The sequence below is a fragment of the Danio rerio genome, chromosome 24 (genome assembly GCF_049306965.1).
Source record: "Danio rerio strain Tuebingen ecotype United States chromosome 24, GRCz12tu, whole genome shotgun sequence".
In the NCBI taxonomy this organism is placed as follows: Eukaryota; Metazoa; Chordata; class Actinopteri; order Cypriniformes; family Danionidae; genus Danio; species Danio rerio.
This window is the reverse complement of record NC_133199.1, coordinates 32,472,628-32,493,634: the sequence shown is the minus strand read 5'-3', so window position 1 is coordinate 32,493,634 and position 21,007 is coordinate 32,472,628. Positions and strand designations below refer to the sequence as shown.

The 21,007-nt window shown below is 34.1% G+C and overlaps 1 protein-coding gene across 12 annotated transcripts in view; it reads left to right on the top strand.

Annotated features, from left to right (window-relative positions):
- Positions 1-21,007, top strand: part of prkag2a (protein kinase, AMP-activated, gamma 2 non-catalytic subunit a) — a 130,096-nt gene that overhangs the window by 69,679 nt on the left and 39,410 nt on the right. For 10 of the 12 annotated variants that reach the window (XR_659834.4, XR_011008556.1, XR_012399177.1 and 7 more), the window contains 3 exons: positions 380-576; positions 6,622-6,673; positions 19,413-19,522. Coding sequence is in view for 8 of the 12 variants with exons in the window: in XM_009297511.4 (XP_009295786.1) it covers positions 380-576; positions 6,622-6,673; positions 19,413-19,522 (359 nt within the window). In the remaining 4 variants the exon portion in view is untranslated. Of the gene's footprint in view, positions 1-379; positions 577-6,359; positions 6,674-18,576; positions 18,906-19,033; positions 19,523-21,007 lie in introns of those variants that run through there. The other 2 variants (NM_001077179.2, XM_073940514.1) reach the window with 2 other exon arrangements.

Here is a 21,007-nt window from a genome sequence, read left to right as displayed (position 1 = left end):
ATAGATAGATAGATGGACGGACAGAGGGAGGACGAACGGATGGACAGACGGAGGGCGGACACACCGATAGATAGATAGATAGATAGATAGATAGATAGATAGATAGATAGATAGATAGATAGATAGATAGATGGATAGATAGATGGATAGATAGATAGATAGATAGATAGATAGATAGATAGATAGATAGATAGATAGATAGATAGATAGATAGATAGATGGACAGAGGGAGGGAGGACGGACGGACAGACGGAGTGCAGACACACCGATAGACAGACAGACAGACAGACAGACAGATCAATAGATAGATAATGGAGAGATAGATAGATGAATGGATGAATGAATGGATGGAAATCTGACGTTACTTCTCTCTCTACAGCATCTGGCATCTCCTCATCACCCACCACTCCAACACAACTGACCAAGCAGACTTCAGCGTTTCTTGTGGAAGTCAGTCGAAATGACACAGTGCACCGCTCCTCGTCCTCGCCTCTCGACACGGGACAGCCCCACAGTCCACCCACTGCAAAACCACCACCATGTCCCTCCTCAGCACCCATATCTACCTCACGCACAGTAAGTGAACCGACCCTGATGCAGTCATTTTATGTTTCATTTCAAGAAAGCGTGGATTTACTATAGATGTTATAATCACTAAATAATTGCATAAGCAACATTAATGACTGCGCCTAATGACTGCCTGATTGTATTTGTTACTGTTCTTCTTATGAATATTGTGCAATAATGTTGAAATTTTTTTGAAAAAGTTGCATACGCCTGTCTTTGCAAGATTTTGAAAGCCAAAAAAGGTATTTATGACGTACTGATATAATGATATTTATAGTTATATTTATTTAAAGTTCATGATATTTCATAATTTTTTAATTTATCGTTATACAAAAAATGATTCATTGGATTTATACAAAATATTTTTATGGTAAGTGTTTTCAAAAAATTTATATGGGATTACATTTTATGGAATTTAAACAAACACATTTAATTTAGTAATGTTCAACTTAATTTGTTAATTAAATTAAATTAAATTAAATTCAGTATATTGTATAAATCCAATTAATCATTTTTTCAGGGTATGTATATTATAATCTGTTATTCATACTTGAAATATACATAATGGATACACAAGATTAAATATACACTCACTGGCCACTTTATTAGGTACACCCTACTAATCCCAGGTTGAACCCCCTTTTGCCTTCAGAACTGCATTAATCCTTTGTGGCATAGACTCATCAAGGTACTGGAAATATTCCTCAGAGTTTGAGCCATATTGACATGATAGCATCACACTGTTGCTGCAGATTTGTCCGCTGCACATACGTGATGCGAATATCCTGTTTTACCACATCCCAAAGATGCTCTATTGGATTGAATCCAGTGACTGTGGAGGCCATTTGAGTACAGTGAACTCATTGTCATGTTCATAAAACCAGTCTGAGATGATTTACGCTTTATGACATGATGCGTTATTCTGCTGGAAGTAGCCATTAGATGATGGGTACACTGTGGTCATAAAGGGATGGACATGGTCAGCAACAATACTCAGGTAGGCTGTGGACTTGACACGATGCTCAATAATGGGCCAAAAGTGTGCCAAGAAAATATTCCATTACACTATTACACCACCACCAGCCTGAACCGGTAATACAAGGCAGGATGAATCCATGCTTTCATGGTGTTGATGCCAAATTCTGACCCAACCATCCAAATGTCACAGCAGAAATCGAGACTCATCAGACAAGACAAGGTTTTTCCAATCTTCTATTGTCCATATTGCTCATCTATAGTCTATTGTGGTGAGCATGTGCGAATTGTAGCCTCAGTTTCCTTTTCTTAGCTGACAGTAGTGGCTCCCGGTGTGGTCTTCTGCTGCTGTAGCCCATCTGCCACAAGGTTGGACATGTTGTGCATTCAGAAATTTTCTTCTGCATACCTCTGTATTAACGAGTGGCAAATTGAGTTACTGTTGCCTTTCTGTCAGCTTGAACCAATCTGACCATTCGCATCTGATCATTGGCATCAGCAAGAAAATGTGCCTACAGAACTGCCACTCACTGGACATTTTCTCTTTTTCCGACCATTCTCTGTAAACCCTTAGAGATGTTTGTGCATAAAAATCCCAGTAGATCAGCAGTTTCTGAAATGCTCAGACCAGCCTGTCTGGCACCAACAACCATGCCACATTCAAAGTCACTTAAATCACCTTTCTTCACCATTCTGATGCTCGGTTTGAACTGCGGCAGATCATCTTGACCATTTCTACATGCTTAAATGCATTGAGTTGCTGACGTGATTGGCTGATTAGAAATTTGCGTTAATGAGCAGTTGGACAGGTGAACCTAATAAAGTGTCCGGTGAGTGTTCATTTATTACATGGCTCCCTGGAATACTTGGTTCTGATTGGTCAATCACACATTCCAAGATATGTTATTCCAAGATAACAACCACTGAAACTAATAACTCAGACAGATCCATCTTTTTACTGAATAACAAGTAAGTTAGTATATCTGCCTTTCTTTCCTTCACATTAAAATAAAGAGCCATTCATTCATTCATTTTCTTTTCGGGATAGTTCCTTTATTAATCAGGAGTCGCCACAGCGGAATGAACCACCAACTTATCCAGCAAATGTTTTACGCTGCGGATGCCCTTCCAGCTGCAACCCATCACTGGAAAACATCCATACACACTCATACACTACAGACAATTTAGCTCACGCAATACACTTATACCACATGTTTTTGGACTGTGGGGGAAACCGGAGCACCCAGAGGAAACCTACACCATAGGGAGAACATGCAAACTCCACACAGAAATGCCAACTGACTTAGCCGAGGCTCAAACCAGAAACCTTCTTGCTGTGAGGCGATTGTGCTACCCACTGCGCCACCGTGCTGCCCCGAATGCTGCCCCTATTATGATAGGACACCCGGCCTGATGTACATTATCCCTTACACAAAGCATACATATAAAGTACATATATATATATATATATATATATATATATATATATATATATATATATATATATATATATATATATATTATAAACAACTTACTTTAAACATCTATTTTTTTAATATCTTATAACAATTAGATTATTATAACAATTTTTTTTATATCTTGACATTTAAAAAATACATGCATTTCATTCAAATGTATAATCCCGAGACTCTAGATTAGAGAGTATATAATAATTACCATATTGTCAAAATTGTCATTAAAAAATAGGTTATTTTTAAATGATAGTTATTGATTAAATGGATACAACATTCTTTATAACATCTGTACACACACTTTCACAACTCACCAGATACTGCTGAAGGATCTAATCTGTTTTTCACGACTCAAACCACTGACCGTTTGTCAAGCTCGCGTGCCAAAATCAATACAGCAGTCACCATCTGCAATGCTGTTGTCCTTGCCTCCTGCCCGCTAATCAAAGCAGAGGTCCAAGACTGCACTCAGCAGATATGTTATCAACATCACTTCATCGCTATGCACATTGTGTTTCATGTTTATGTACATTTTGGATTTCTTTTAATACTTACATGTGCCTATTTGATATAGCGATTTAACAATAAGATCTTATAAGCCATATTTACATCCGAAGAAGGCTTGTTTGAGCTGAACTGATGGATTATATCAAGGCATAGTTTCTATGGCTTTTATGACTTTGTGAATTGCTTTGCATAAAAGCATCTGCCAAATGCATAAATGGAAATGTAAGCAAGGATATAAGAAATTTGATGCAACGTTCGCTTCTCATTGCAGTGTATTGCAGTCTGTTTATATTTAACCAGCCCTGAAAATCCACTCTCAGCAATTTTCATTTCATAAACCATTGATCCGCTGCTTCGTGATGAGTGTTGGTGTCATTTGGGTGAATAAAGATTCAAATATACACCAAATCACTGCAGACTTTTTCAGTGTTCACTGCTGTCTGTTAAATAAACAGCATGTCTTTCACTCACTGCCAAGCTCTCACACTTTGAGTATGCTTTTTAACTTTCCCATTGTATAATTTCTATGATCTGTGAGCTCATGTTGTTTTGTTTGTTTACTTTTGTTGTTGTACATGCATGGAGAGTTCTTTCAAACACGCGTTTGAGCTCATTCGGACAGACACACCCACTGATTCATCAGCCAGGAATTTGGCCACAGTCACATTTTAATTACCCTCCATCCCGTGCCAGATGTTCCTCTGGGAAAGACCAAAAACTTTTGTGAGAAATATCTAGTGGACCTCCTTAAAGGGTAAATGTGTATACAATAGCACTGGTTATATTCTATATAGGTCCGAGGAGGCATGTTAAGAGGAAAAAAAATGGTAACAGATTCATGGGCACAAAAACTGTGCTACTCTGTTATTTGCAGTTTATATATATATATATTACACTTTATTAGGTACACATGTCCAACTGCTCATTCATGCAAATTTCTAATCAGACAATTACATGCCAGAAACTCAATGCATTTAAGTCAAGATGATCTGCTGCTGTTCGAACTGAGCATCAGAATGGGGAAGAAAGGTGATTTAAGTGACTTTGAATGTGGCATGGTTGTTGGTGCCAGACAACTTGGTCTGAGTATTTCAGAAACTGCTGATCTACTGGGTTTTTCACACAAAACCATCTCTGGAGTTTATAGAGAATGGTCTGAAAAAAGAGAAAATATCCAGAGGAGAATCAGAGGTCAGAGGAGAATGACCAGACTGGTTCAAGCTGATAGAAAGGCAACAGTATTTCAAATAACCACTCGTTACAACCAAGGTCTGCAGAAGAGCATCTATGAACGCACAACACGTCCAACCTTGAGGCAGACAATAGAAGATTGGACAAAATGTTCTTTGTCTGTTGAGTCTTTTTTTTCTGCCGACATTCGGATGGTTGGGTCACAATTTGGCATGCATGATCACATGGATCCATCCTGCCTTGTATCAGCGGTTCAGGCTGCTGGTGGTGGTGGTTTAATGGTATAATGGAATATTTTCTTGGTACACTTTGGGCCTATTAGTACCAATTGAGCATCGTGTCAAGCCACAGCCTACCTGAGTATTGTTGCTGACCATGGTCATCCCTTTATGACCACAGTGTACCCATCTTCTGATGGCTACTTCCAGCAGAATAACGCACCATGTCATAAAGTGCAAATCATCTCAGACTGGTTTCTTGAACATGACAATGAGTTCACTGTACTCTAATGGCCTCCACAGTCACTGGATCTCAATCTAATAGAGCAGCTTTTGCGATGTGCAGCTGACAAATCTGCAGCAGCAGCGTGATGCTATCATGTCAATATCAAACAAAATTTCTGAGGAATATTTCCAGTATCTTGTTGAATCTTACGAAGGATTAAGGCAGTTCTTAAGGCAAAATGGGGTCCAACCCGGTAATAGTAAGGTTTACCAAATAAAGTGTACCCTGTAAATATGTACACTGTAAATGCTGGGTTCCACATAATTCCTTCATGTTGTCCCAACGCAAACTGATTACTAACTTATTTGATTTTACAAATTGAAGTGGATTGAACATAAAACAATTAAGTTGTCAACAAAAAAAAATCTCATGAATTGTGATGTTTTAGCTTGTTTTTAAGAAGTTGTCTGAACAAGCAGCAAAAATATTTTTTGAGTGTGCTAAAAGGCTAAACGCATCCTTACTTTCATACTATAAGCCAATTTAACACAGATTTGGAGCAGATTATCCCTAAATGTAAAATTTCCTCATCGTCTATTCTTCCTGATGTGGTTTTAAACCTTTAAGAGTTTCTTTCTTCCATTGAATACAGAAAGAAGATATTTTGAAGAATGACGGTGCAGGCAAAGCATTACTATGGAAGTCAATGGTTCCCAGCACCCAGTATTTTTCCAAACTATATTCTCTTGTGTATACATATATAGGCTTGTTCCCAAAATATTGTGTATAATATAGTCTTGCCCCCTAACAGTATTCTGTCTGAATAAAGAAACCTTTGAACAACTGAGTGAGTAAACGATGACAGGATTTTCATTTTTAGTGAACTGCTCCTTTAACCTGCAGACTCAATAAACGAATCATTTCCTGAATGGATTCAAAAGACTCGGTTCACTCGGAAGATTCAAAATCCCCACCCACCACCAGCCAGCGTTGACAGGCTCACTGCATTCGCTTTTCTATTTGTACATTGTCTACTCGTCACAACAAGAAACGAGTAAGCGGAATAGTTGATTTAAAACACTCCCCGTCAGACCGTCAGCGGCTCTTCATCGCGACTGCAGCAAACTGGAACAGTCCATTTCTAAAAAGCCGGAGGGGGTGGGTCTCTCATGACTGCCTTCACATTGGATGTACATGTACACAATCGGAGCACGCCTTCAAACACGGACTGTCACTGCCAGGACCGATGGACTTAAAAACATGAGCACTTAGTTTACTTCCACCTCCGTGATTCGCTTTTTGTTGCGTCCGATTGTAGACTACTGTATCTTTATTAGACTGACCGCGAACTTCCGATCTCCGCGGTCTCCTCAGCGTCTGTCCGCCGGTGTAAAAGTGTGTGTGTTTGTGTGGAGGACAGCCTGAGATCGCCTCGTCTGAGCTCCACTCTGTCATCTTTCCACAGGTTCACGGTTTATCTGAAGATATGCTGGAGAAACTCGATATCGAGGATGAAGGTAAGCCTCCTTGGGATACATTTGATGCGAACTGCCGCTGTTTTTCATAACCGGTAACGTTAACCTCAGCAGCTTCACCGTCTTGACATTGCGATGTACTTTGCTGATTTATTCACTCCAGAATGATGCCTTCAATTTAATTCCACTAACAATCTTAATTACCGTGAGAATCACTATATAAATAGATTTGAAACGGATTGAATCTGAGGCGATTTGGATTTTACTCCCGTCAGATGGCCATGTATGGCGTTTTTATGTACAGGGTGTCGATTGACTTCCAGCTGGTTGGTCGGAATCACTGGATATCCCAGTAAATGTGTCGGGATCCCCATTCGTCATTTGTAACCTGTTGGGTGTAGATGCGTCAGATGATGCTATTGGCTGGAGACGCTGCGCCCACGTCGAGGAGTCCCTCAGGGTGATGCCCGATTATGTTCATTCTCTTTGCACTTTAAGATATTGATCACTTCGATTAGATTGTTTTTGAAGAGGGCAGGCTCAATGATTGTTTATTAATGCCAAGGGCCCTTTCATATGAGTCAAGGGATAAAAATAACTTTTTTCCTTCACCAGCCACTGCTCAATTTTACAGCTTTTTTCCAGGAGTAAATGCACCTGCATTTTCAGTGTAAGTTTTAATTTCAATTTTCCTTAGTAATAATAATGATAATAATAAAATAATAAAAATTAATAATGATGATGCATTTGTATTTATAATCATTTATTTAAGATATTTTACATTCAAAATTCAAATATATATTTTTATTTTGTGTTATTTTCAGCCACAGTCATTCGGTCCTTCAGAAATTACTCTAATGTGCTACTTTAGTGCTAAAGAAACATTTACAAAATATTTATTATTTTCCCCAAATGTTTTGATTAATCAAAAGTTTATTTCATTTATTTTACTTAATTTTTTGTATGCATAGTTGGAAGCAAATGTATTAGCCTTTCTGTAAAATTTTATTTTTCAAATGATGTTTAACAAATACATTTTTATGGTATTTGCTATAATATATACAAAAGTCAGAATTATTAGCCACCTTTTAATTTTTTTTTTTAAATATTTCCCAAATGATGTTTATCCCTTTGATGCACAAGCTATAAAATAGATATAGAAAAAAATAAACTTAGACGGGTCACTTTAGACTTATGTAGAGCATCAAAGCATTAACAAAGCAAGGAATTTTTTTACAGTATGTCTGCTAATATTTTTTTATCTGGAGATCATCTTTCATCTTATTTGTTTTATTTCGGCTACAGTAAAAACAGTTTTTATTTTTTTAAAAGCCATTTTAAGGTCAATATTATTAGCCCTTTTAAGCTATATTTTATTTCGATTGTCTACAGAACAAACCATCTTTATACAATGACTTGCCTAATTACCCTAACTTGCCAAGTAGGGTTGTCACGGTATGAATTTTTTACGGTATGATAATCGTCTAAAACAATACCACGGTTTGACGGTTTCGCGGTATACGGTATTAAATAGTAATTCTCATAGCAAAGACCCTGAAAAGAATAAGAACACGTTTTCTGACTGAACAAAGGTTTTTCTTCAACAAACTTTTGAAAGAACCATTTTAATAGAACTATAAAAGTCTTTTATAAAAATAAACTGAAAAATCTCCCATTTTAATAAATTAAATTAGAAGGAATAAACAAGCAGGGTCTTTTAAGATTAGACAAAAATAAACTTAAACTGTCCTTCCTTATAAGCAGGATAAATGGGAGACCAAAAGTGCAATACCAAGTTTATGGCTGTAAACATGTATTTAAAGCGTTGTTTTTTTCAGTCTAGGTTGTGATGAAGAAATGTAAGCATGTTGAGATTTTCAGGACTTAATCTTGACCGCTGAGGTGAGAGAATGTGTCCACTTGTACAATGAACAAATAAAAAAATAAGAAAATAATAAATAATGTGTCAAAGTCCAAATAAACATGGTGCAAATCCTCAGTAAAAAATAGATATAAATATTTACTATACTATAAATAGTTACATAACGAAACTAGATTCAATATGGAACATCCTTAGGTTTTATGTGCCAGCATGGATATGGTTGTCTGTGGATATGGATTTGGATATGGTTGTCTGCAATGCAGACAAACAGCTGCATCTTCATTTGTGTCTTTTGAAAACAGCAAGAGCAGCAGTTCGTCTTTGCTGTGTCACTGTTTTGTCATGTTTCTGTGCTGCTGTGCATGCAAAAGTACTTAGTATGAGAATTATTTCATGCAAAACTTTTTTTTGCGTTTTATTTAGCCGTGCAGAAATGTATGCCTATCTCTCATTCCGTGTTGTTCAAAAAGCTCAGTGTTGGTCCACAAACAAAAGTGAAACCTATGCTTATTGGTTGTGATATAGCGAGTTTGAACCAATCTGGGCATGGAGGAGGGACAATGCATCAATGTATCATGTCTGGTTTGTCCGGAGACACAGTGACGAGCGTTTCTTTGTCAAATCAGCGTTGTCAAATTTTGATGACGTAACCGCACTGATTCCGGAGCCTCTGAAAGTCCGCGAATGTTATGTGATATACAGCACTGGAAAGCTGAGATTCTCTTCTTTATGCCAATCTTTGAATTGTATGAATCAGATCAGCGAATCAAAAGTTATTAAACATTTAAGAGCAATACTTATTTTTAGCCGCGGGCGGCAGTCTCGGTCTTTAAGGGTTAAAACCGTTGATATGCAATTGTTCATGGTATGATAATCGTGCACGTTCAAATCGTGGTAGACCGTCATACCGGTATATTGTTACAACCCTATTGCCAAGTTACCTAATTAACCTAGTTAAGCCTTTAAATGTCACTTTAAGCTGTATAGAAGTGTCTTAAAAATATCTAGTCAAATATTATTTACTGTCATCATGGCAAAGATAAAATAAATCATTTATTAGAAATGAGTTATTTAAACTATTATGTTTAGAAATGTGTTTAAAAAAATTCTTCTCATCGTTAAACAGAAATTGGGGGAAAAATAAACAGGGGGGGGCTGATAATTTAGGGGGCTAATAATTCTGACTTCTACTGTATAAATATTTTTCTGAAGTAAGTCTTCTTTTATTTTGGCTGGAATAAAAGCAATTTCTTAATTTTAAAATCTTTTAAAACATGTAATTTAACTTAATCTGAAACAATTTTAATATTATATTTTATTTCATATTATATTAAAGATTATTATCAATATTCAATAGTAATATTCAACATTGTTAGCTCCTTAAAGTTATATATATATTTTTTTGTGACTGGCTACAGAACAAACAACTGTTGTTCAGTGGCTTGCTTAATGAATAAGCTTGTCTAACATAATTAACCTAGATCAGCCCTTAAATTGCACTTTAAGCTGAATACTAGTATTTTTGTAAAATATTATGTACTGTCATCATGGTAATACTGTCATCTCTCTGTTAATCAGCGCTTGGGAAATGTTTTTAAATTTAAGTCTTTAACTGAATCACACTGATATAAGATTTTTTTGTATATACTTTATACTTATAGTAGCTAATAGCTGCTGTTTTTAAATAAAAAAATAATATCCAATAATGATAACTGGACTTAACCAGGAATGCTGTTTGACAGGGTATGAACCTGAGACTGTATTCATGCTTTCGCCTCTGGCAAGGTTTTTCCCAGTAATATCAGGCGAACATACCACACTGATCTGGCAATGCAAGTCTTGCCATTATTTATAAAGGCTTTAGCTGCTGTGCTTTAAACTATTGTGCCTTTTAGGGGAAACAGAGCAGAAGCTACAGATCTGCTTTCTCATGCTGAGCTTATGGGTTTATCCCAGAGCCACTGATGTGACAACGAAGTCCTCAGAACCTTCTCTAGAATTCATATCACCACACAAACAGATATTCATCTTTGTACTGTACAGCCCAGGCTTGCATTTTTTTTTGTTATGCTAACAGTGGATGATTTGAAATGTGTTGTTAATAATTTAACACAATCGGTGTTCTTTTTTTTTGATGAGGTTGTTTTAGTGTGCACTATTACTGTCTATTGGGCCTGATGTAAAGGAAGAATTCACAGTGAAGGGACTCATGTTCATGAAAAGTAAAGGCAGATTAGGATGCATCTTAGTTTTGTTTAGTTTAATATATAAAAAATATTATTTGCAGCACACAAGTTTTATATTATTTTCTAATTAATGCATATTATTGTTATTATTGTTATTATTATTATTATTATTATTATTATTATTATTATTATTATTATTATTATTATTATTATGTATTTATACTAAGTTTTATATTTTCATTCATCACTTACAGCTCTGACTCTGCAAACAGATTTTCTTTTTTTAATTTACCATTTTTTAAAAATAATTTCCATAATACCTTTTATGGCCAATTTGGTAAACTGTTTCATTTAATTTAGCAAAAAATATTTTTATTATTTAAAAATATACAATTTATTGTTATTATGTGTAATTTTATAATTTTTTTTAAACATTGTTAGTTAACTTTGTATTTCATATTTATTAATTGTTTTATTTTAATGGAAGTTTTGATAGTTTTGTACTTTTTAATATTTATATAAATTCAAATTCTTATTTATTTATTTAAAATTGATTAAAATTGGTTCTGTTAATTAACAAGGCAGCATTTTTATTCTCATTACTCTTGCATTTATCATTTTTCTTAATGATTGAAGTTTATATAATTTCAGCTTTATTTTCAACACCAAATCTTAACCGAGTGGTTCGCTTAGCTTACAGCAGGGGTGCCCAAACTCAGTCCTGGAGGGCCGGTATCCTGCATATTTAAATTCCAACCCCAATTTAACATACCTGAACCTGCAAATCAAGCTCTTTCTAGGTTTACAAAAACTTCCAGGCAGGTGTGTTGAAGCAAGTTGGAGCTAAACTATGCATGACACCGACCCTCCAGGACCGAGTTTGGACACCCCTGGCTCACAGACATAAAGCTAAAAAGTACTTTAAAAGCATGACTCATATGGACTTATTCTGATACTTTTTATAGCACAACTGTGCCTGTTTTAAAGCTTAAAGCTTCAGTAAATGTTTAGCTAAAATGATCGTTAAAAACTCTTCTTTTTGCAGGGTAAAATGCAGTAATGAATAATATCAGATATAGTTTACAGGCAATCTAATGTCATATGAAGACGTCCGGCACAGAGCTGTGTGCTTTTTGAAGTATTAATAGCATGTGCTAGTTTCTGAAGCGGCACCATTAAATGATGTCTGAAGACATTGGTTTGAAGTGTTCTGGCGTGGCCTGGTGTGTCGCTTTAATAGGATCTGAAAACCAGAGTGTTTTCAACAAACAAAAGCTTCATTCTGCAGTAATTCAGTTCTTTGAATAGCCACAGTGGAAAACAGCCAAAGTGTCATGCCTCTGGTTGTAGCAGATCCAAATGCTCTGACTTTCTACAAGGCTTTGTTTTCTCATTTATTTAAAGGTTTTAAATAAATTTTGATTAACTCAAATGCCACACTAGAATGACTCTATTGTTTCCCTCCTAATGAAGTTTGCAGAAAAATGGCAGTTTTCAAAAGAACAACCCCCCGCTTGCTATTGGCCAGGTAAAAAGGAGAGCAACAGTCTGGTCTCAGATGTAAAAACTCATTAAACAGTAACTTATAAATCTTTTAAAGACAGACCTGTTGTGTGCTCAGAGGTTAATGGGTTGTATATGCTTTTGTTGAACCCGTCTGTTCTTATTTTTAAATAAGTCTTAGTCAATGTAGAGTGGAGTTTGTGCAGGAAAAAACTACACTCTCCATTATGCTGTATAGACAAGTCTACCAATCAAAGAGTAACAGCGAGCAAAACACACACACATACAAAAAAACCTTTAGATTTGCAAACTCCTATATATGAAAATAATAAAATATGCTTCTTAGCTTTTAAATGGTTAATTTCTGTGAGATTTGATTTAAATCGAAGTAAGAGATGAGTCAACCTTCACTGTCTTTCCCAGTTAAAAGAGAGTTGCGGTGTGGAGAAGCCCCAAAGAAGCGTACCAAACAGACTGTTGCCTGCCCATCAGTGGATCAGTGATTGTTTGGGCTGCAAAACCATGGCACTCTCTAGGCCCAATAGTGCTAGATTGGTGTATCTCCTTTAATACATGCTCAGCATATATAAATACATCCTTTACAAATCTCTTATTTAAATTAATATTTTTTTTATAGGATGCGTTGCAATATTATTTTCTGCATATGCATTAGTTTAATCAGTACTAAAGCCAAATGTGGAGCTCATCTAACAAAATAACTTACAAAATTTAACTTTGTTAAATTTTTTTTAGTTTGTAATTTTTTTTGCAATATTTTACATGAAATGAAATGTATTATCTTTGGATTTCTAAAGATGCTCTTGACTAATATATATAGTCTGTTTGGATCAAATGCACCAAAATATATTACTGAGTAATGGACAAAAACATACATTTTTAAAATGAGGTGTACTTGTTTGTGCTGAGCACTGTAAATACACAAATATTATGTATTTTTATGGTGTTCTTAAAAAAAATGATATGATTAATTAGACATGACAACATGTTTTTATGTTAATCATAACTTATCAAACTTAGTTAATCCAGTTTTAGCTTAATTTAATTTATGCAGGCTGTTTACAGGGTATCTGCGGGGTCTTTAAGTTTTAAAATGTCTTAAATTTCAAAAACAAAAAAATGAACAGAAATATTGTCTTGTAGGTCTTAAATAATTTTAAACAGTTCTTAGTTTTCCTTTGTTTTTTCAATCGATCAACCACACATCCAATCATCAACAATACATTTTCATAAAACTTTTAGCAAAACTCTATTTATAACTAATATTGTAAAAGTGTGCTGTGTATACACTTAGTATTTAAAGTTTTTTTAAGTTAAATTTTAAGTTTTAAGTTAAAATACTGTATGTATACAACTAGGGTCTGCTTGTTTTGACACATTTTTTAAAATACGTGGCTAATAAATAACCAATTATATTTAGATTTTTGATTGGGCAAGTAAATTTTTTTTCTTCTGGGCTAATAAAAATCATTGGCATTTAGCTCTGTACACGGTTGAAGTCAGAATTATTAGCCCCCTTTTGATTGTTTTTTTTTTCTTTTTTAAATATTTCCCAAATGATGTTTAACTGAGCAAGGCCATTTTCACAGTATGTCTGATAATATTTTTTCTTCTGGAGAAAGTCTTATTTGTTTTATTTCAGCTAGAATAAAAGCAGTTTAAAAAAAAATTTTTTTAGGGACAAAATTATTAGCCTCTTTAAGCTATTTTTTCCAATTAATGAATAAATTATTTATTAGAAATGAGTTATTAAAACTATTGTGATTAGAAATGTGTTGAAAAAAAATCTTCTCTCCGTTAAACAGAAATTGGGGAAAAATATTAATAATTCTAATTTTAACTGCAAGTCTGAAATTTCATTCTCAATGGTTTTAAAAAAAGACTTAAACTTGACTTGGTGAAGCCTGCAGAAACCCTGTCTTTAATATGATGTTATTAAGTTGATTTAATGTAATTTCAGTCATAATGACTAGTAAGGTTGATTTGATCCAGCTTAATTTAAGACCGTCATGTAATTTTTACAGTGTAGGTGAAGCTAAAGGGCTTTTCATGCACTTTGTTTTCTGCAACCCTCTAATTGGTGGAATATCCATATGCATCATGGGAGATGTAGTTTAACTGCACAAATGCTATAATTACACATGATTATTTTAAGAATGTCAAATTAATGCAAACAGATGGGACCAACAAAATGAACATTTGATTTATGGAATGCTTCAATGCTTGCTTATATTTAATTCAAAATTGTAATATTTGTATGACCAATCCCATAATGAAAGTTGAAAAAGTACACATTCCCTCATTTCAAGCCTTTCTGCTGTCGTTTTCAAATCCAGTTTCCTCTGGAGCAGCAGCTGCTGGACTGTCCTATTTTAACCGTTTCCATGAGCTAATGCTAGACCCGCTGCAAGGCTATTCTTTGACAACAGCCAGTGGTGTTAAACTGCGCTGAGTTGAAGCGATGGTGAGAAATACTTTGAACACCAGGCTTTTATTAACCACACCACACTTAGTGAGACTACACAGTATTGTATTGGCTGCTTTTTTTGTGGGCCGACACTGTGAAAGATGTGTTGCAGTCCATCACTTGCTCATAAAACACCTTAGGCAATTAACAGGGCTGTTTATTCGATGTTAACTTTATAAAGGGCATAGTTAAAATACAGGTTCTTTGTGGAAACTGTCAAGCTAGTGCATATGAACATAAAGAAGTAGACAGTAACAGATGTTTTATCCACTGGTGTTTTTGATGGATCTTCGCTAAAATAATCAGGCTAGGTGTCGAGAATATGAGTGCAGATGTGCTCTGAGGCTGTTTATAATGGTGTGTTTTCATTTGAATAAAAATGAGCCTCATCCAGGCTGACGCTTCCACTCTGTTTCAGAAAACATCTTCATCCACGCTACTGTACTAAAAACACTGTCAAAAGCAAACAGTAACTAATAGTATAAAATTGTAGCATTAATGTACAGTTATTAAATATACTTCTAAAGGTATTTGTTATAAACAATTTTTAAATAGAGCGACGCAGTGACGCAGTAGACAGTGCTGTCGCCTCACAGCAAGAAGGTGGCTGGTTCGAGTCTCAGTCTGGTTAGTTGGCGTTTCTGTGTGGAGTTTGTATGTTCTCCCTGCGTTTGCGTGGGTTTTCTCCGGTTGCTCCGCTTTCCCCACCGTCCAAAGACATGCGGCACTGGTGAATTAGGCTAAATTGTCTGTAGTGTATGAGTATGGGTGTTTCCCAGAGATGGGTTGCTGCTGGACAGGCATCCTCTGCTTAAAACATATGATGGATAAGTTGGCGGTTCCGCTGTGACGACTCCAGATTAATAAAGGGACTAAGCTAAAAAAAGAAAACGATTGAATTATTAAATTGGGTTGAGATGGAATAAATGCACATCGTTTGATTTGTATTCAGAGGAAGATGAAAATCTGAAAATAAATAGATTTAATACAAAATTACATGTATAACTTAAATTAGTTCACCCTTTTTTGAAAATTTTTATTTTTATCCATTTCTCTGAGAATACAGGTGATTTTGGTGGATTTAAACTAAATTTTATTTAACCTTTAAATTCATTGGAGTTTGGACCCCTTGCATCATTAGTAGTAGCAAAACTTTACTTTAATTTAAATTCAAAGGAGTTATTGCAAAAAAATACAAACTACACAATTTCTTTTTTTTTTTTTTTTTAACTTTTTTTAATTTTACTTTGAGAAAAGAGAAAAGAAAAAAAGACTGCAGGGAAAAAATAGAAATACAAAAGCAAAGAACAAAGCGGTTGTCATAAGGGTTACAAAATCAAGTCATAATACATTTGACATACTGTACATAATCACAAATTGTTCACAAATTGTTGACATATTCAGACCATTTTTGCCAGTACGTGTTACACTTTTTAAAAAAAAAAAAAATTAAAAGTCAGTCTCTCCATACAGTGTATATTCTTTACAATTCCTATCCATTGAGCCTTTGTTACAGGATCAGACTGAAACCATTTTCGGGTTATGGCTTTTCTGCTACTTACCAAAAGGATTTCAATGAAGTTTTTGTCAATAGTTGGAATAATTTCTGGTATTTTCCCAAGGTATAATGTAATAAATGTGTATAGTCCAATTCTTCTCCAGTTATCTTTGTTATTTCAGTCGCTATTTCATACCATTAGGTCTGTATTTTTAGGCAAGCCCAAAAAACATGAAAATGGTTTGCCATTGAGGTTACAAACTACACAATTTCAACACAATTTTCCAAGGTTCTTTTGATTTTTCTCATTTATTAAGATTTTATTTGGGTTTTTTTCCCCAGCATATTAATTTTGTTGTATTTTTTTGGACTGATCCAAAGTTTTTTTTTTTTTTATTAGATTTATTTATTTATTATTAAATTTAGTTGGGTTTTTTTTTGTTAGCAGGGTGTGCTTTCTGACAGTTTCCGAAAATATACATACACAGTGGTCACATATTGTGCGTTTTAGGCTGCATAGTGTGGACAGAGATAATTTTTCAGAAACACAATAAAAACGCCAGTCTGTTCGAGAAGCGTTTCATTTTAAGACACCATTTTAAAACGAAAACGCACTAGTGCAAACAGCACCTGAAACAAAACCCCTGAAGTTTCCAAACTAAAACTCTTCAGCAGTTGTACAATATAAATTTCAGTTTTCAGTGTAGTGTGGATGACAGGCATAATTGTATAGCAGATTTTGTGTTTGAGTTAAAAAAGCACTAGTGTAAATGTAGTCGGAGCTCTCCTTGGCTGAACTTGCAGCTTTGAGAAAGATTTTAGTGTTGTTTTTAGTCTAGACGGCTCATGAAGAAGCAGCTTGGTGTCTAAGATACTACTGTAAGAATTACCATGGCAACTGGTGACATTAGGCTGGATGCTGCTGAAAGGAACAAGAGAGACATCAGAGTCCACAGTTCAGTGAGTTCATGGCACACATTTGTGTCTCACTGCCAGATCTAATACAGCTCTTAACTGTGGCTTAAATAGAGGGTTCTCTAGGTTATGTTTATTTTGGTAAAAGGAAAATATTAAAGCTGCATTCATTTTGAATCTTAAAAATATTTAATGTTGTCATTCTTGTTTACTTCTCGATGTTTTCTTTTCACTGTATAATGCTTAAGTACTATATTACAGAGATAAAATGCTAAAATAAATAAAGATAAAGATAAAATGTTAAAATATTATAATAGTAAATAATAAATAATTTTTAGATTTAAATATATAAAAAATATGTTTAATCGATATGGTTTTTAATAAATATTAATATTTTTTACAGTAATAATGTATTACGTGTAATAAAGATAGCGTTTATGTTGGTAATAATAATAATAATAAAAAAATAATAACAAATGGTAAATAATTTTATATTAAACATGAAAAATATATAATATTTTATGTAATTGTTAATAAATATTAATGCTTTTTTCACAATATAAATGCATTGAGTGTAATAAAGATAGCCTTCATGTTTGATGATGATAATAATTAATAATAATAATATTAATAGAAAATGGTAAATAATTTGATATTAAATTTGAAAAATTTATTTACTTAGCATTTTTTTAAATAAATATTAATGCTTTTCACAGTATAAATTTATTGAGTGTAATAAAGATAACATTCATGTTAATAATAACATTAGAAAATGGTAAATAATTTGATATTAAATATGAAAGATATATTTAATTTACATAATTTTAAAAATAAATAATAATGCTCACAGTATAAATGTATTGGGTGTAATATAGATGGCATTCATGTTGGTAATAATAATATAATAATAATAGTAGTACATGGTAAATAAGTTTTATAGTTAAATATGATTCAGAAGGTCATGGTTCACACTCATTAAATTATTGCTTTGTATAGTTTTTATTTTACATACAAATTATGACCTTCTGAATAATATTATTGACCAGATTAATGCACCAAAAAAGTTTTTTAAAAAAGTAAGCGCGCAGTGCAAAATTTATTACTCCTAGTTAAATATGAAAAAGATTATATCTATTCTATATAATTTTTAAATCAATATTAATGCTTTTTACAGTATTAATGTATTAAGTGTAATAAAGATAGCATTCATGTTGGTAATAATAATAATAATAATAATAAGATAGCATTCATGTTGATGATAATAATAATAATAACAATAATAATAATAATAATAATAATAATAATAATAATAATAATAATTATTATTATTATTATTATTATTATTATTATTAAATTGTAATATTATAAAAGTATTATCGGTTAATGTACATTCTATTTTATACTGTATAAAATCTATCAAGTATTGTATAGTACTGTAAATTTGATGATGATTATGATGATGGTAATGATAATTGCATTGTTATATTTATAGAATTTTTGACATTCTTTGAAATTTAAAAAAAGTATAAACGTATTAACATAAAAAGATAAATCATACATTAAATATTGAAATACTGACTTGCAATGATGCAGAAATACACATTCTGAAAATATTTACAATATGAATTTTTTTATCATATTTTAGTATAATGTAAGGTGTTTGTTCTATGAATGTTGAATAGAAAATGTATTGTTTAGTGTTTTTTATTATTACCAATATAGTCATTATAAGTATGCATGCTATATTGCATTTGGATATAAAATGACTGAAATATTTTCCTTACAACGTGTGTGTGTGTGTGTGTGTGTGTGTGTGTGTGTGTGTGTGTGTGTGTGTGTGTGTGTGTGTGTGTGTGTGTGTGTGTGTGTGTGTGTGTGTGTGTGTGTGTGTGTGTGTGTGTGTGTGTGTGTGTGTGTGTGTGTGTGTACATAGATACTGAAAATAATAAATGTATTTTATTATTCCTTGATTTAATGTACTTATTATTTTACCTTACACCGTATAACATCATATTTTTGTTTGTGTGTTTTTCTTTGTGTAAAGAAATGTTTGAATTCATTAGTGTTCTCACAACACTCATTTTCAGTCTTCTGTTCTCTTTAGTAATGAGTATTTGTTCTCCAAAGCTTGTTCAGTTTAATGTTCATTACTGTAGGTCATTTAAATAATAAGACACACTTTCATTATGATTGCATCAGTTCCTCTGCCCTCTGAAGCGTGCTAGAGCATGAAAACAGCATATTGGCATCATGCACGTACATGTCACTTCCCTTCAGATTGACTGTGTTTCCATTTATTTGTGTCTTTACAGCTGTTGAACATTCTGAGAGCGACATTTACATGCGGTTTATGAAGTCACATAAGTGCTATGACATCGTCCCTACCAGCTCCAAACTTGTGGTCTTTGACACAACGCTGCAGGTAAGAGCTCCCTGGATCTCTGGACATAAAAACCTTACATCAGACATATTTTTCATGACTTATAAAATACTTATTCTTGAAATTTCATAAAAATTCTAATGGAATGATTTATTTAATTTTCATATTAAATTTTAATTTTAATGGGGCACTCAAAGCGCTTTACAGATAGTGGGGAATCTCCTCGTCCACCACCAGTGTGCAGCATCCGCCTGGATGACATGACGGCAGCCATTTTGCCATGATAGACAGAGGCCAGGATGCCGGGGTGAAACCCCGAGCAGTATAGAATCCCCTTCACTATACTGGGGCACTAGGACCCACACAGACCGCAGGTTGAGCTCCCCCCGCTGGTCTCAGTAACACCACTTCCGGCATCAACCTAGCTTTCCCATGTGGTCTCCCATGCAGGTACTGACCAGGCTCAACCTGCTTAGCTTCAGTGGGTGACCCTGTGAGAGTTGCAGAGAGCTAGCTGTCGGCAATATGATGTATAATAATATGATACGGTTAAAAATTGCTTTAAATTTACAGCATTGCTGGGAATTTTGGTTGTCAAGTGCCTGTTTTACAAAGGGGTTGTAATAATTTCCTGTGTGCTTGTAAATTTTACAGTATTACTGGCAAATTCTACAGTATTACTGACAACATTTGCAAATTTACTGTAAATTAACAGTATTGCTGGCAACCAAAATTTACAGCAATACCATCAAATTTACAGCAATTTTTACAGTGTATATCATTTAAAATTGCACAAGTGACTTTAGCAGTGTCTTAAGCTGCGTCCCAAAATGGCACACTATACACTATGTACTCTTGCACTTACACACTCAATAGCATAGTATATGTATGTAGTGTTTTCCCAAATGGAACAATAATGGTTATTTTACTAAGCGGAAATTCAAGTCGTTTCCCTAATGATGTTTAAAGGTTGCCAAATCAGTGAAATAAATGACCAAACTACCAAATAATACCTGCCATGAGTATAACCACATTCACCCTCGGGAGGCGCTAAAATCACTCTCGTAGGAGAATTTTACTTTTACAATCCAAAATAAATTAAGCAATCAAACATGAGCGCCCGATATCTCCACCCGTTTCGCTATATGAGCAAAGATGCAGCCGTTGAGTGCATGAAGTGTTCATCATTCACTTCATTTTACTGATTAAATAAGTGCATCATCAGTTAAAGTGCACTTATTATTTTTAGAGTTTTCAGTGTGAATGCACTACTTACACTGTTTATTCTACAAAATTATAAAAAATGAGTCGAAAATGTGTCCGAAAGTGCCTACTACACAGTAGGTACTGCATTTGAATTTAAGTGTACTACGCGGCCATTAGTAAAGTAGGTTCTATTAAGTATGAATGTGAGCAGTATGAATGGAACTTGGACGTACATTTTGTCATAATCGCTTGACCTACCCGCGTAAGTTGCGTTGCTTCATTCCCATTCATGAATTCTCTCACAGGGCATCATAGGATAGC